General features: G+C 38.5%; 1 protein-coding gene across 1 annotated transcript in view; it reads left to right on the top strand.

Annotated features, from left to right (window-relative positions):
• The first annotated feature begins 10,523 nt into the window (after positions 1-10,523).
• The window catches only part of spegb (striated muscle enriched protein kinase b), a 45,658-nt gene continuing 38,916 nt past the window's right edge, over positions 10,524-17,265 (top strand). Inside the window, 1 exon segment of the mRNA XM_034109392.1 lies at positions 10,524-11,630. Within this exon segment, the coding sequence (XP_033965283.1) occupies positions 11,213-11,630 (418 nt within the window). The 5' untranslated portion in view covers positions 10,524-11,212.

Below are 17,265 nucleotides of genomic sequence, written 5' to 3'. Positions count from 1 at the left end.
ATAAAAAATATACATGTAGATATTATATATGCAAATATACATATTCAAAAATATATGACAATGGAATATGGAATATCAAATATTGAACAGATTATATATGTGTACAATGTACAGCGATGTTGTATTAGAGAAACTATGGAGCAGAGAGTTCTCTTCCAGCCAGAGGTGATTTATTGTACAGAGTTATTGCAGTGGGCAGGAATGTGTTCCTGTATCGGTCCTTGTGACAGCGGAGCTGCAGCAGTCTGTTGGAGAAGGAGCTCCGTTGACTGTCCAGCTGCAGGTGGAGAGGATGGGTGGGGTTATCCATGATGGACAACAGCCTGTTCAGTGTCCTCCTCTCCACCACAGCTTCAAAGGGGTCCAGCTTGATGCCGATGACAGACCCAGCTTTCCGGATCACTTTATTGATCCTGCTGGTGTCACCGGCTCTGATGCTGCCCCCCCCCCCCCCCCCCCAGCAGACTGCAGCAAAGAAGAGTGCACTGGCCACAACAGACTAGAAGATCTCCAGCATCTTGCTGCACACGTGGAAGGATCTCAGCTTCCTCAGAAAATAGAGTCTGCTCATCCCCTTCTTGTACACAGCGTCAGTATGAGGGCTTTCTTTAAGGTTAACCTGGTATTTTTACTCCACTACATTTATTTTAGTTACTTTACAGATTCTGATTAATGATGTGAAATATAAACAACCCAAATGATCAATACTTGCATATATTTTATATAAAGCAGACTTTAGTTACACCCGAGTAAAATTCAGGGAAGGTGATTGTCAAGTGCCAACAATCAGGAGAGATATTTGATTGGAGGACTGGCTTATCTAAAGCCAGTTGAGTAGCACTTGAAATGTTTTTGCTCTATGAAGCCTGATGTATTTTATGATTCTGTTTTCTTCAAGGTTGTATTTTGTTGGTCGAACGAACTTATTGTAAGTCGCTTTGGATAAAAGCGTCAGCTAAATGCAATGTAATGTAATGTAATGATTGTTGGTGCTTGAGAAGACTAAATATTTATCTGCAGATCCCTATAAAGTATATACATTACTCGTTATTCTCTACAAATTAATTAGTTAATTAAAAACTGTATATAATTGCTATTTTGGACATCCCTTTTCAAGATTTCAATATTACTCTAAACGTGTAATAACGTGCTTTAACCAGTAGGTGGTTTGGGTTAAAAAGCTGTCAAGTTTACAGTGTTAACAAAATAAAATATACTGCTGTTTCTGGTTTAGTTTACGACGGATATATTTAGTTATTGTTTTGATATTTGTAACACAAAAGCGATGGAAAAACCCCACAGCAACACAGAAAAGATAGTCTTAACATGAGTAGTTAATAAAAAACAATAATATCAAACAAATTATTACTACTAACTTTATTGTGAAATTAAAACAGAACGGTAAAAGAATAGTTTCCGGTCTATTTTGAGGCCAGATCTCTGTAGATAAAGAAAGAACTACGACAGATGTGTAATATTTACAATGCATTCATGTGATGATTTTCAAAGAGTAAAGCAAGCACTGCTGAATAAAGTATGATTTATCTTTTACGAAACGTTTTTTTTTCATATGGAATGCAGTTGGAGGTCAACCAATCACAGAGCTTGAGGCAACGCGGAACAATAGCTGAGGATTCTGGGTAGTGTAGTGTCTTCGGCCATCCTAAACTGAACAAATCTTTGTTTCTCCGAATCGAAGGGGAAAATTACAAAAGTATTGTACACAACTTAAACCAATCAATGTTGTGTAATCAACAAGGATAATATGGTGTTTTTTAGTTGATGAGTCGTGCAGATATCACTGTGACATCAATCGACAGTAAGGATAATACTTACTTCCGGGGTAAAATTCTCCGTTATCCAATGGGAATGGATGCTCACATTGCTCTCCGTAATACAATAAAGGGGACATGATCAAATTGGAATATAATGTTCTTTTAAAAAACGTTAACTAAAGGGAACAATCTATTGGACACGGCTGAAGCTCTGGCCTTCCTTAAAAACTAACTAATTTAATAAAAATCACAGTTGTATTACACACAATGCACTGTTTTTTGAGAACAAAAAATCGTAACTAATGCACCATAATACATTCTGACGAAAAATAAAAATTATTATGAATACAAATAAAATAAAAGAAGCCTCCCGCGAGTTACTACAAGCTATAAAGTATATTTTAAAAACGTTTTATAGAATAAAAGCTCCCTGAAGGACGTTGTAGAAATGCGTGTGTGCACCACGACAAAAGAGCCTCATTCACTTTACATTGGGCTTGTTTGCGTGGTGCCGACACGCAAATGTAACAAAGTTCGTGAGTCCACCACTCATTGTGGTGTTAAGGAGTCGTGGTGGAGTCACGCATTCTGGTGAGATCAGGTTGGTTACGTTACCAGACCTTCCCACTTTGGATGCGTTATCGTTTGAGGGCTCCGTTTCCGCGGTTCCGTTACGGCCTCGTGTGGACGAACCGTCCATACGATAAAGAACTATAGCAGATAACACCCGTTTCGTCTCCGTGTGGACGGGGCCTTAGTTTGTTCGCTGCATGGCTGATGTTCCCAATAAGTTACCAACAAAGGACCACCAAGTGGGGAGAAGATTGGAGCTGAAAATGTTTCCTTCCTCCAGTTGATCTTACAGTAGGGCCTGGCTCATTTCGTGGCATCTGTAGGCAGTGGCAAGTACTTCCGGCATCTGTATGGGGGTTATTCCCTATCTTTATTCAAGAGCGTGGTATTTAAATTTGAGAGCATACTTTATTGATTTCTTTCCCTCAAACCCTGTCCTCGCACTCAAATAGTGCCTGCTTGCACTTAGATTTGCTCTGCTTCTGCTCAAACTGTAGGCTTGCACTCAGATATATTGCTGTTTACAGATTTGTTCTGCTCTCAGATTTATTCTGTGCGCGCTCGAAACTTTTGTGCAACAATCCCTGTCAAAATCCCTCAACCAATAGGAGGCCAGGTGTCCTTGCGGGTGCGTTCACTTTACTTATTACAGCGTCCCGTAAGGGCGGTTACTCTTTGGTTTATAAACTCCCGCCCTCCACGGCTTTATAACATAGCATGTACTGCACTTGTTTAATTTACAACTACCTTACATAATAGCTACGTTCAGTGGCGGACTGGGACTAAAAATCAGCCCGGGAATAAAATAAATCGTCCCTCCGTTGCCTTCTGCACATTGTGTGAGGTGGTTGCTTATGGGATTAGTTTTGTATCATAAAGATAAAGCAACACTAGGAGTTTAAAAGAAAAAAAACTGAGTCAAGCAAAATAAAATAAATTTCAAAAATAAAACTATAAGTTGCAAACAAATCATTTGTGTAATCATGTAAACTATAAGTCTTTTTTCTTTGTTTTAACATAGGTTTTTGTTTGCAGTTCTTGTTTCTTCTTTCTCAATGATCAGACTTTTGCTCTCGCTGCAGCTTTCTCTTTTGCACTCCCTGATTTTTTGTTTGAGATTCTGACACAAACCTCCCAGGTGGGCGGGACTTTCAAGGGTGCGTCCCCATTGGCTACTCAGGTTTTGAGTGACAGCCCAGTCCTCCAACGATTGTACAGTGCAGGAAGCTGCGGTGCGGTAGCTGAGCGTGGATAGAACACCCCCAGAAGAACCAGCATTTAAATTATTATAATACTACAAGTGAAAATATATGCAAGTATTGATCATTTGTGTTGTTTGTGTTGTACTATACGGTCTGTTTCTTTATTGTGGTAAGTGAGAAGTAAAGCTGTGCTATGAAAGTTAGCTTTTGCTACCTTTAGATCCATAACAATGCAAGCTAAGTAGCCTAACAGTTAGCTACATAGCGAGCAGTGAGTGAGCGTTCAGACACCGGCGCACACACTCAAACGGACTCGTGTGCCTGACTCTACCAACAGGCTTTCATGATTCTGTTTAGATATGCAAGTATAAGCCATGATAGCTTATTTTATTAACACGCTAATTTGATATGAAAATCAATGGAGGCTGACTTAACTTTGTAGGAAAACCTATCGTCCATTACTGCCCCTGAGCTGTGTTTTATTTGTTAACTTCATATTTTTCATTTCCTAAAACATTTATTTTCCTCTCATATTAACAGTGTGGATCATTAAGACAGCGTGCTGTCCATAGGTCTTATCCCGTTTTCCCACTTCCTCTGAGGGGACAGCACGGAGGGGGGGCATGAAGAAAGAACTGCACCAGCTTCATCCACGCTGGCGTTACTGTTATCACTTGCTCAGTGTCATTTCATTTGACCAAATATCTTTACATATACATTTAATAGATTTGATTATTATCCACCTTTTTGTTTTATGTACTTTTATTTAAAACATTCTTTGAGACTTCATCTTCTGGTTCAAATTTCAATAAATGTAATTTGTATAATCACTCTTTTGGCTTTATTCTACATGAAAATGTTAGAGATTCCATTCAAATCTGTTGATTATTCATATCATCCTCAGGAATAGTATGTCGAATTTGTGATGCTAAATGTATATCATTTTCTCACAGGATATAGAATGAGACAACACCGTTTGTATCCAGTGTATGAATGCTTCAGCTCTTCAGACCAACATAGTAAGATGTGGTATGCAGCCTCGGTCTGGTCTGTTTCATAAAGCAAATCTGCCACTTTTATATTGTAGAATTTGTTAAATTAAAGCAGTCTTTAATTGTTTGTCCTAAACATAGCAATATATGCTTTTGAAATGTAACATGTCTTTGAAAAATAATAGTATACAGTTTATATTGTGCATCACCTTTAGCTTGAACATACATAGATGTGTTTTTTTAATCTATAAAATAAATAAATAGACAGACGGACACTTTGTCAATCCCAAATTGGGAAATTATTTAACATCAGCAGTGTGTTCAGGTATTAAAATATTTAAAGTTGGAACAAAGTATAAACTACACATCACAAGTATAATGCACAGCAATCCATAAGATACGTCCGATATGTTCATGGAAACTCCTCAGGAGACACCAACACTAACGTGGCCGAGTGGACTCCGGAGTTTGCTGCATGAGTTGCACTGTATGATCTGTGGTGTAGTGGGCTGTCATTAAAAAACTGAGTAGCCAATGGGGACACACCCCTGAAAGTCCCGCCCACCTGGGATGTTTGTGTCAAAATCTCAAACAAAAAACGAGGGAGCGCAAAAGAGAAAGCTGCAGCGAGAGCAAAAGTCTGATCATTGAGAAAGAAGAAACAAGAACTGCAAACAAAAACCTATGTTAAAACAAAGAAAAAATACTTATAGTTTACATGATTACACAAATGATTTGTTTGCAACTTATAGTTTTATTTTTGAATTTTATTTTGCTTGACTTCGTTTTTTTTTCTTTTAAACTCATAGTTTTGCTTTATTCTGAGAAAGTGTTGCTTTATCTTTATGATACAAAACTAATCCCATAGTTGCTATGCAACAACAATAACAGATAGCGAATGTCGTCGTTTAGGTGCTTTTTTTTTCTTCTGGAGATAGGCACTTCTCAATCCACTCCTCCATAGTAAAGCCACCCCGGAGGTCGAAGTTAACCTTAAATGTTTCCATCTTAAGCTTTGTTAGTTAGTTAGTTAGTTAGTTTCGTGACGGACGTAATGTAACAGTTGTAACGGTTCTCAGACGCGGAGGGATACTGATTTGTGAAAAGTAACAACAACTATTCCCTGGATATACGCTCATTATATCACGGCTAAGAAACATCAGATTGCTTGATTTGACTTGTCCGTTTTATAAACATATACTAACTGTGCTTAACCCCCCCCCCAAAACAAGTTGTAAATCAAACAAGTGCAGTACATGCTATGTTATAAAGCCGTGGAGGGCGGGAGTTTATAAACCAAATAGTAACCGCCCTTACGGGACGCTGTAATAAGTAAAGCGAACGCACCCGCAAGGACACCTGGCCTCCTATTGGTTGAGGGATTTTGACAGGGATTGTTGCACAAAAGTTTCGAGCGCGCACAGAATAAATCTGAGAGCAGAAATATATCTGAGTGCAAGGCAAGCATACAGTTTGAGCAGAAACAGAGCAAATCTAAGTGCAAGCAGGCACTATTCGAGGACAGGGTTTGAGGGAAATAAATACATAAAGTATGCTCTCAAATTTAAATACCACGCTCTTGAATAAAGATAGGGAATAACCCCCATACTTCTGCCACAGAGGCCACTACTCCGTGGCATCTGTGGCAAGTACTTCCGGTATATGCCACAGATGCCACTATTCTGTGGCAAGTACCTCCGGCATATGCCACAGATGCCACTACTCTGGCAGCTACAGTAAACCTTCTCTACTCTGGTATCTTGTGGCAACTCCCGTTGAGCAGCGGCACATGCCTCGGCAAGTTGTGGCATCTGTGGCATATGCCGGAGGTACTTGCCACAGATACCACAGAGTAGCGGCATCTGTGGCATATGCCGGAAGTACTTGCCACTGCCTGCAGATGCCACGAAATGCGCTTGCTGTCTCTCTGATTTTACGAGTTAAAGAGCCTGTGACACGGTTTTCCCCCATCATCCAAACCCATCAATTTGAGTACATATTGTCCCCTTGAAAACCGTTACTGAACTGATTTTGGATATTTGTAATTTGATAACCATTAATCTGCCTTCAATGTTGACAATTTTCTGGATCTTCTCGCGGATTCTTCAAGTCCCGCCAAATGATGGGTGACGTCATTGCGGGCATAGCGCTCCAGCTGCACCGTCCAGGATCCCAGCTTCTGCATGTAAACCTTTATATATATACAGTCAGATGTAAACGCACGACGGCGCACACAGCAGCAAGCTCAGACAGCGATGACAGGTTAATGTTGAACGTGTCTGAGAGCTCATATGAGGCTGAAGGATCGGTTTATGTTGTATCTGTTAGAAGTTTAGGAATGAGGTGCGTCAATATGGGCGATCATATGGTCATGTAGCCAGTGGTGGAATGGGACTACAAATCATCCCGGGACTCTCGACCGGCCCACTTCGGTACCGCTAGTAAATTGTCAACGGGGGGAGCGGGGGATGTAAAATACAAATATAATGTATAACGTCTGTGTCTTTGACCTTAGCGCTGCTCGCCACCTGTGCCCTGTACTACGAAGCCAGTTCAACAGACCCTGGATATGTTTGAGTAACACACAAACTAACAACAAACTAACAAACGAGATCTCGCGAAGCGGTCCTACGACGCTGGTTATCAACTCGGTAAATCAAGCCAGGGTTTCTCTCTCCAGCTGAGAGCGCGTTCACGTCTAAGACACGAGTGGATCTGACTTTAATTACATTTGTCTCGAGTGTTTCGTCAACATAATGTGTTAAATAATACTTCTGCATCCAGTCTGTGACACTGTGAGTGTTGCACGGCCAGATGAGGCTGGAGAAGCTGACTCAGATAAGGAAATATATGATATATTATGATATTATATGATCGATGATCTGATTGATGATGTAATATGAATGATAAGTGCGACACGTCGGCGTCTTCTCTGCATACGGCAGTTTAAACTGTATTTTCTTTATCCTGTAATATGACTTGAGAGATTTAAACTCCGCACACTGAGTTCATCTCTTTTCTATAGACGCCGGAGGCGGGCAGCGTCAGGTAAAATAAGTTATGTAGCCTTCTCAAACCTGAGCCTCACGCGCCGCCTATGGGGGATGTGCTAGTTACTTATCCGACCGGCCCACTTCGGTACCGGCCCATCGGGATTCGTCCCGATGGCCAGTCCGCCACTGCACCCAGCCCACGTAAACTGTCAACGGGGGGAGCCTCGCTGCGGGGAAACGGTGGACCTAGTGTCCCGATCGGAGTGGGAATAATAATAATAATCCGTGCATTTTATCCATTAATTTCCCCAACATTGTGGTAAAAAACCACACGTTTAATCCACGTTGGTGTACTACAACTACAAAAAGCATCGGTTTGTTTTCTCATCAGTAAATGCAGACCGGCTCAAACAAACGATTTTTAATCATCATCCTCACTCATCATTTAATGTATCATATGTTCGCAGAATTGACATGAAAGCACTAATAAATGTAGTTTCATCCACTTGAGTTTATAACCACAAAAATAATCGATTTGTTTTTATATCACATCCGACGGGAGGAAATTCAGCAGCTCTCACTCCCGATTTGTAATCCTAATGTAATCATCATCTTCACCACGATCATTTATGTTTATGTCGCCGAATTGACATGAAAGCACTGACAAATATGAATATACTGTAGTCAACTTCATTAAAACGTTATTAACGTGCCTAAACTCAGTAATTCACCATTTCTACGCATGACAACACACTTTGTCCGTGTTTGGCTCTCGAAGCGTTCCCGCATTGACGTCACTTCCGGCTTCCCCCAAAACTTCAAAATGAGTGAAGGAATTTCCCCGCGATGTTCGAAATTATTGATATTTAACGAAACGGTATCGCTTTTTCTTTTTTAAACTGACGGTTCGAGATTACTAGTAGCCCAATATTTCATTGCACAACAGTTGTTGGGATGGTGTCACAGGCTCTTTAAAATACAAGTTTGTTTGGAGATCCACTTCAACAGGAAAAGAGCTAAGGAGGATCATTTTTTCAGAGGACTACTTCATTCAATAATCCCTCTCCTCTACAGACCCACACAAAAAAACACACTGGTAGATGTCAGAACATTGACTTAATATTTTGTTTTATTTTCAAATCTCCTAATTGTTTTTTATTTGTTTCATTTTGGTTTATTTGGTGTATTCCTCTTCAACTTGAGTGAGGTAAATGAATTGAAGGACACTGGATTTCACTGGGGTTAATAAGGGCTAAAGAGATCAATTGTTTATTCATTGAATAATCTGGTTGTATTGTAAATTCTCTAGCTTCATCCTTCTACTCCTCCTTGAAAATAAGCAAATATGCATAATACAATAATAGTTATAGATATATATATATATAGAAGTAATAGTTATAAGTGCTATATATTAATGTTACATTTAATTAAAAATGAAACTATTACTATTACTACTTTTATTATTACTACCATTAGTGATTTGGAATACATTTATCCTGTTCCATAGCCTTTTAACATCATACATTCTACTTAATATTCATAGTTGACCTTGCCATTTAACCAACCATATTGCTGCATGAATTTATCACTAGAAAAAACGTATTTTCAGTCTAGCATAAAAAAAAATCAGTCCAGCTAAACTGGGCTAGCCATGCCTGACTTATTTTCTGCTTACCATACTTTATTGAATCGACTTGTTGTGGCAGTATTGTTGATATCTCTTGGACTAATTACAAGTTCTCTGCTTTTCTTTCAAGGTAAGGTGTTTGTTTTTTAATGACGTTTGTGCTATGCTACGTTAGTTAGCCATCTAGAATAAGTTGTGTTGGCAACATGCAAGCAGTGTGTGTAGAAATAGGCCTACTAAATGTCCAGTAACATTTGTATTTGAGCTATTAGGAATATTTAGACTTTTCATATCCTTTTTTTTAATTTCTGTTTTTCTTTCAAGGTAAGTTTTTTTTTACAACATTTGCACGTTTGAATTAAGCTACTTGTCTTAAGCTATTTTAGCTAGGCATATTTTACGTTTGGTCAGTAACAAGCAACCATTGCGTGTAGCATTACTACACTTCCATAGTTTCATAGCATTGGAAATTGTATTTGATTTATGAAAAGGGTTTTGACTTTATTTATATAATTGTTCATATATTCTGCCTTTCTTTCAAGGTAAGTCTTGTTTTCAATGGTTTGTGCGTCGGACTTACTGTACGCTAGTTATTTCAAGCTACTTCAGCTAGGCAGCTAGCTATGAAAAGACAATATAGTTTATAAAATCAAGATTAATTGGAATATGGCCTGAAGATAAAGATGAGTTTTTAATCAATTCCTCCTTTGTCAGACTCGTAGTCGAGATGGCGATGTTGCAGTTGGAACATGATAAAATAGTTCGGTCAATGATATGTTGCATTTTACTGATGGCGGCTATCACAGGAGTTTTTTTTTGACTAGTAATTGATAATGTGTTGTTGTATTTGTAGCAATATTCTAGTAATATGCATAACTACTGAGTTAGCAGTAAATGTGTTGATTTGAATTGTCGAGAGCTGTATCTTCACTAATTTGTTTTTAATTTGATTGAAATATGTCAGTTTATTAGAATGACTGGGAAGGCATACCTTGTGCTAAGCTTTTTTTCATTTGTTTCTTGTGTTTCAGGTGTTTCACTTACTAAGCACCAATTGTCAATGGATAGAACTACTCTGACGTCTACTGCATCATGTGTGCTGGTAACCTTAGAAGAACATTTAAATATCTATGATAGCTGCCAGCTATCACCTCAACAAAATTGGGAGGCCATGGTCAGCCCCTACATTTGACCTACAAATTAAATATCTGTCCCAGACCAACCAGCCTCTCCTCTGTGCCAAGTGTTGCACCATCTCACATGTTCTACTCACCTCAGGTTGGCTAAAAATGACAAGGGGGCGGGAGCCTCACAGTGAGTGGGCAGACCGACCACCATGCAGCTGTCATTGTACGGCTTGCTAGGCTGTGACTGTCATTTCCCCCTTCGGACTGACTGGCAGTGGTAGGGGGAGATCATGAGTGGGGTGGTTTAGCTCATTGGACAAGGTGGGGGTGCTGTGCAACTTGCTGGATGGGACTTGATGCTTGCATTCAAACAGAAGACAAGCAAAAACAGAGTTCAAAGCTGCTGGGAATTAAGAGAAAACTTGCTGAAGAATCACCTTGTTCTGAGGAGAAATGTCACGCTGATGGGACATGGTTTTAAAAGGCTGAAAAGTCAAAGAACATCGGAGAAAGGAAGGCCGTCACTTCCAAGAGAAGAGTCAAGGCAAGGGAGCTGTTAATGCAACATGATCCAGTGGGTCTTGCCCTAAAAATACCTCAGGACAGAAGAGTGGCAGCAGTCTGCTTAATTACTTGGTAATCACTTATTTATTTTTCTTCTTTTGAAAACTGAGGTTAGAGAACAAAGATTTGAAGAGATATGTTTCAATATATTGTAATTCGGTTTTCCAAGTAAAAGAAAGTTATCTTACATTTTAAAATGTGATCATTTTGTTAACTAAGTTATATGTGAAGCCTTCTCATAGACTCACTGTCCTCAATTGATTTTGGTTTAGAGTTCGAAAACTAATTCTGAACAGGGACAGTAGCCCGATATACACAGTAAAAGATTCCATTGTAGGGTCTACCCAATAAGTTCAACCATGAGGAAAGCTGAGGTGCAAATGACCCTGAAAAAGGGGGCAGATAAAGCTGTGACACCCCCGAGCCCCATCATCCCACCAAAGCGGTCCAAAGCGGGCCCAGTGCAAGCTACCCCGGACCCTCGAGGACCCGGCTATCCCAACCAAACTCCACCTGTTTTTGCACGCAAAATGAGGAACGCCGCTGTGGGGACGGGCTGCGACATCCGTCTGAAGGTGACTGTGGCCGGAGACCCCCAGCCATCCCTGTACTGGTACCACAATGATGAACTCCTCAACATGGAGAACCAGGAGTACGGAGGCCTCTGGATTAGGGATTGCAAACCAAGTGATGCAGGCCTCTACACCTGCATCGCCAGTAATCACGTGGGAGAGGCACGGAGCAGCGCTGTGCTGGCTGTCCTGGATCTGGGGGAAGGTAATACTGCTGAACACACTCAACATGTCACACTTATTTTAAAATGTGATTTGGTTTTAAATGAATTAGTGTAAGGAACTAATGAAGCTTAATCAGAATACTTTATTTATCCTGGGGAAAATTGGGTTTTGTGACACTTGCTATATTTTATCATGAAATTCAATATATTATACTTAATGTATTCAGAAATGTGGCAAGTAAATGGATTTGACTAGAAAACAGTTCCTCCTTCATAATAATGTAGATAGCCTTTGATATAACTGATATGATCTACTACATTGTTCCATGTATTTAAGAATATAAGTAATGTCATTTTAAGCTAACAATGAGGTTTTAACTACAACATAATTTGTTTTAACTTCCATGAAAATTACCCAGCATTCCAAAGTCATTTGTAGCTTCCTGCTCCATTTGCTGGACATGACGTGTTTTCTCCTGATTCCAACCAGGATACAAGCTACTACTGAGACCTATGTTAATGCTATCAGTCATATTTAAGGATACAAATCATCAGAATACTTTTTACTCTTGGGTTTCAGACAGTTGCTCAATTTTACAAAAACAAATAATAATATAAACAAATAGGATACAATATTTTGATAAACATATAAAAAAAGACCCCTAGGTGCAATTTGTACATCAAATGAAAAAGTATACTTTCAGTTTTTATTTAGTTTGTTAAATTGTTTCTTTAATTGTTGCGCCAGCTAATGCAAAACCTTCCACCCAAAGTTAATTGGAAAAACACATTTGATTGGATTCAGACAGAATTGTATTTGTATGAATGCTTCAAAACAAAGTATAAGAATGTACATTGTTTTTTAGATACAACTGCTCTATATGAAATGTATATTACTATTTTCTTTCTTTTATACATCTGTTTAATTTAATTCACATATACAAATAAAGAGGCTACACATCTGAAAATGTGGACAAAAGCTACAAGCATAGTTATAAACTGGTATTATACAGAGACATCACTATCAGCAAGAAACGATAGTTGAAGAACTGGTGTCTTGTGACGTTTGGTGAATGGATAACCATATACTGAACACATTGATAGTTGAATAGGGTCAGGTATTTATCCAAAATGAGTAAATGATTATTATTTCCATCGTGCAGAGGATAGAAAGATGGTTGTTGCAACACACAAGTGACACAGAGGAGGCCTGTAAGATTCCTAATTAATTGTTTGTATTTAAATCATTATAATAAACAAAGTATATACGGGACATATTAGATAATCCAAGTGATAATATAGAATATATTTTGAAGTTTGAATTATAAAACTCAGTTTCGAATAACATCTTGAGGAGAACATTTATTACACTTCCACCATGTATGCAGAGACGCTGATAAATCATTCTTTCAACACGCGCACTGCAAATTCGGCCAAAGGGAGATTTTGAGTGTATTACAGTCCCATTTCTCAATGGAGCTCCGAAGGCCTATGTAGCTCGGTTAAAACAAACGTCCACTATGATCAACAGCATCTTGTGATCTCCAGCACTGATCTAAATTCTGCTCACCTGAGAGCGTTTTGCAACTCGGTTGCTTTGATAAATGACAATACCAGCTCCACAAATATCCTCTCATATATCAGCTCAAGTAGTCTGTCATTGTTCCGCAGTGTGAATGCGGAATGAGGAAACTCACTCTTCAATTTAAAACAGCTGAGCGAGGATATGTAAAGACTCTTCACTGCTGAATGCAGTTGCACACGAGTAAAGTTTCTGCTTTCTCTGACGTAGAATAAAGGACTGGCTGCGTACATATTGATATCTGCTTAGTGCAAGCTCAGGAGAAGAAATTGGTGATAAAAAAGTGGTGATGACTGCAGACTGGGCAACGTGATGACAAGGATTCCTTTTAGTGTGGGCAGCGAGAAACCACAGTGTGTTACATTTTCTTAACAGTAATGGGATGCTTGGATAGAGTCCACACCAACAATGCACCATCAATGCAGTACTGCCACATGAACGACATGCTTAGTTCACAAAAAAGATGCCATTTCAGGGTGGGTCTTGGGAAAGTAATTTTCTTGTAAAATACTTTTTAAAAAACTTTTTTTTCAGAATATTGCATATTAGAAAATGAAGCAGCCAATCATTTTAATAATGAAATAATACCAGTTTCTTTTAGCGAATAGTCATTCATTGGTTAGTATCAATCTTGAGTTTGACAACATTTACTTTCACCCTTGATCCGCAATTTCAAATATTTGATGGCAGAAATGTGTTGTTTACACACTATCACTGTTTCATATATACTATTATTGCGTGCGTCCCATTAGGTGAGCCCCTATATTTTGAAATACATAAAATAGAGAAGTAAGACGAGAGAGCTATTTCACCACAACCGTGTGATACTGTATGATGGCAGTAATCATATTCACACAGTTCACAGAAGACATTCCAAAAAACGAAGCAACAGAGATTTCCATGGCTCTGTGTTACGACTTCCTGCTAGACAATAGCATTGTTAGCATTAACAGGCACTTACAATATAATAATAATAATACTATACAATCCATTTACTCCTTTTTTGTGTTGTGGTAAGGGCTGTATTATTTGGAAAAAGTAAGTAATACATTATTTTGAGTGATATTGCAATTGCAATATGTTTCGCAATATTGGAGTGACTGATCATTTTGAAACATTCACCTTATCTTGTGATTATTTTTTGGAACGTACAAAAACAAGGCTTTTCATTCGTCTGTAGAATAGCGTTCATAGGCCAGTTTCTCTGCAGCAACACAATGCTTATTTGAAATATTTTTGAAATGTTGGCCTTTACCCAATGTTGCGCTCACTACGATTTGGATGTTGCGCTAGTCAATAATGTGATTTTGATCAAGACTTGTTTAACTATGAAGCCCTACTTGTGGTAGATGCAAAGTTATCTACAACTAGACCAATTTTTAGCCACACAGGTTATATTATAGGGAATTCAGAAGCAGTGGTAGCCCCACAGTATTCCTAGTATTCAGTAGTGATAATCTTCATATCATATTCTCTAGACGTGGCTCGAAAACAAGTTTTCCTTTGGTTCTCCATTTTAACCTTCAGTTTGATTCAGCTCTGCTGCTTTGCCATGTTAGTATCTCCAGCTGTCCCATCACTCTCTGAAACTGCTTGAACCCTTTCTCTCTCTCTCCCTCTTTGAAAATGTCCCTCTGTACCGCCCCCCCCTCGTCCACCAACTCTCCATAGTTATTTATACAGCGGAATGTGCCAGGCCTTAGATTTTTGTGATGTTAGCAGGCCAACGTCTCTCCTATTACACAGGAAGACATCACTGCTTATTTTAGCCCCGGCCCTCTATGACTATTTTTCCCTCCACTGATCAGTCAATAGAGCTGATTCCGAATCCAGAACATCGACTAAAAACGCAGGAGCATAAATAAGTCTCCCATATGTCGAAGGTCGTGCATCTTTGACGATCTGTATTGTTTTCACCGAATAATGTCTCGATAGGCTTACAGTTCTGCTTTTGATGTGCGCTCAGTTGATTATGAAGACAAAAAAATAAATAATGGAAATGTGAAAATAATGAAATCAAAGCTAAAATTAAATAAACATAATCAATCTACATTTTAAATTCACTTTAAAGAAAGGGAACTAAAACTGTAAATTTGAGGCCCTAAAACAAAAAAAAATACCTGGATACATTTGCTCCACCCAGTGGGCGGGGCTTGTTTTGGCTCGACTGTTTTGAACATGGCAACTGCGTCACAACATTTCTCATTTAACAACTTAACAGTACACTAAAATATGTTTCGGACGTAAGAAATAGTAATTGCTGAACCGTAATTATGATATATATTTTGACAGTTTGATGGGAGTTCACGAGAAGGGATGCAGATTTAAAGCTTGTATGTAAGATACTCTTTTGAGAGATCTAATACCGGGAACTGGAGATGTCACCACTAAGCATGACCATGGCACCTTTCCAGTATGTTCTGATAGTTACCTCACCATGTTGTCCTCCTCCTGGACCATTAATGTGTTTGAGCAGGTGGAGCTGCTGTGGAAATCCCCTGGTTGCTTTAACAGGAAGTTAGAATTGATAATAGAAGATCAACAAATGAACGTTGTTTATTGTGTAAGAAGGTGATTATGGAGTCTGTTAGAGTTTAGTAGCAGGCTCTTTTGTCATAATCACAGCAATCTGAATTAATGACTAGATTAGGGAAACTACTTTGAAAACAATTGTACAATTTAAGGGTGAACAATAGCTAAACATTGCAGCAAATTGCAGAATGTTCGGTTTGCCAAATCAGCTATATAAGGAGAGCTTAAGGAATATGTTTTACCTTTTTGAATGCTAATCATTTTTTGTTGAGAACCTATAATCAGTTTCTGTATGTAGTATACATTCACTGCCCATTTATCAAAATGAAATAACCAATATAACCAACTGTAATTAGTTTTACTTTATTGGAGTACTTATCCATAGTTAATGTATTACTTACTGTAGATGGCGGTCGGCATGCTCCCAGTTTAGAGGGGAAACGTAAACTTATTTTGCCACCGTTAAAAAACAATATCAATTTAAATGTATACTAAGTTTAGTTTATTTTCACTTCGTTACCGTGACGTCAGACAGCCTTTTCTGACTGGGAACCAAAGGCGTGATTGATCCGACTAGACTCCATTAAAACAAAAACAAATGAAAATATTTACTTTTCTGAATATTGAAGTCACTTACTACTACAGCTGCCTCTTGGCTTTTCTTATCACAGATTCACTGAAGTCAAACAGCAGTTATGCACATTTTCACATTAAAGGTGCAATTATAAGCATTATAGAATCAGTATGTAACACTGGATAAGTAACAGTAACCATAAGACATAAGACTGTCAGCCTCTATATCCATTTGTTGACACATATCGTGAAAAATCACTTAAATATAACACATTACTCAGACAAACTGATATGCATACATTCCAACACATAGCCTGTCTCAAACTGCTAAAACAAATGTCATTTTTGTAACAAGACTGAGGATCATGACATCTCCAGTTGGGTCAAATCATGTCAATTCACATATAAGTGAAGTACAGCTACCAAGGAAAGAAACAGCCCTCTCCATAGTCCTTCATAACATAATCACAAATCATGTCATTAAGATAAGATAGAACTTATAGAATTAAGCCTGAATTATAAAAGTGATAACACAACATTTTGCGGCTGTAACCCTCACTTATTTACTGTGAGTTATTATTAATGTACCATTATGTTTGACAAAGATCTTTAGGTTTATTAAAAACATGTGAATGTACCAAGGTACAGTGTTTGATAAAACAGTCAGCATGACATGTTGTCATGAGCACAGTGTGCTGCTCAGTGAATTGAAAGGCCATTCCCAAGCGTATGTATATAGTTTACCGGCTTATATTCGGTGCGGTGATATGTGTAAGCAGTAATGCCTTTTCCTTTTCTCAGGAGAAAGAATCCTTAGATATTGAGTCATTCAAACTGTAGCATGTTAGAACATTGAAAATGTATTGCACCAAATGTATCAAACAGAAGCAGCAGTTGAGATTGTCATGTATCTATTATCTTTGTGTGTAGCGCGGTGAGTAGAGCAATTCAATCCACCCCGTCCTTTGGACATATGATTGCTTTGTGTC

The sequence above is a fragment of the Pseudochaenichthys georgianus genome, chromosome 21 (genome assembly GCF_902827115.2).
Source record: "Pseudochaenichthys georgianus chromosome 21, fPseGeo1.2, whole genome shotgun sequence".
In the NCBI taxonomy this organism is placed as follows: domain Eukaryota; kingdom Metazoa; phylum Chordata; class Actinopteri; order Perciformes; family Channichthyidae; genus Pseudochaenichthys; species Pseudochaenichthys georgianus.
Note: the sequence above shows the minus strand (reverse complement) of the source record. Positions and strands in the feature narration are given on the sequence as shown.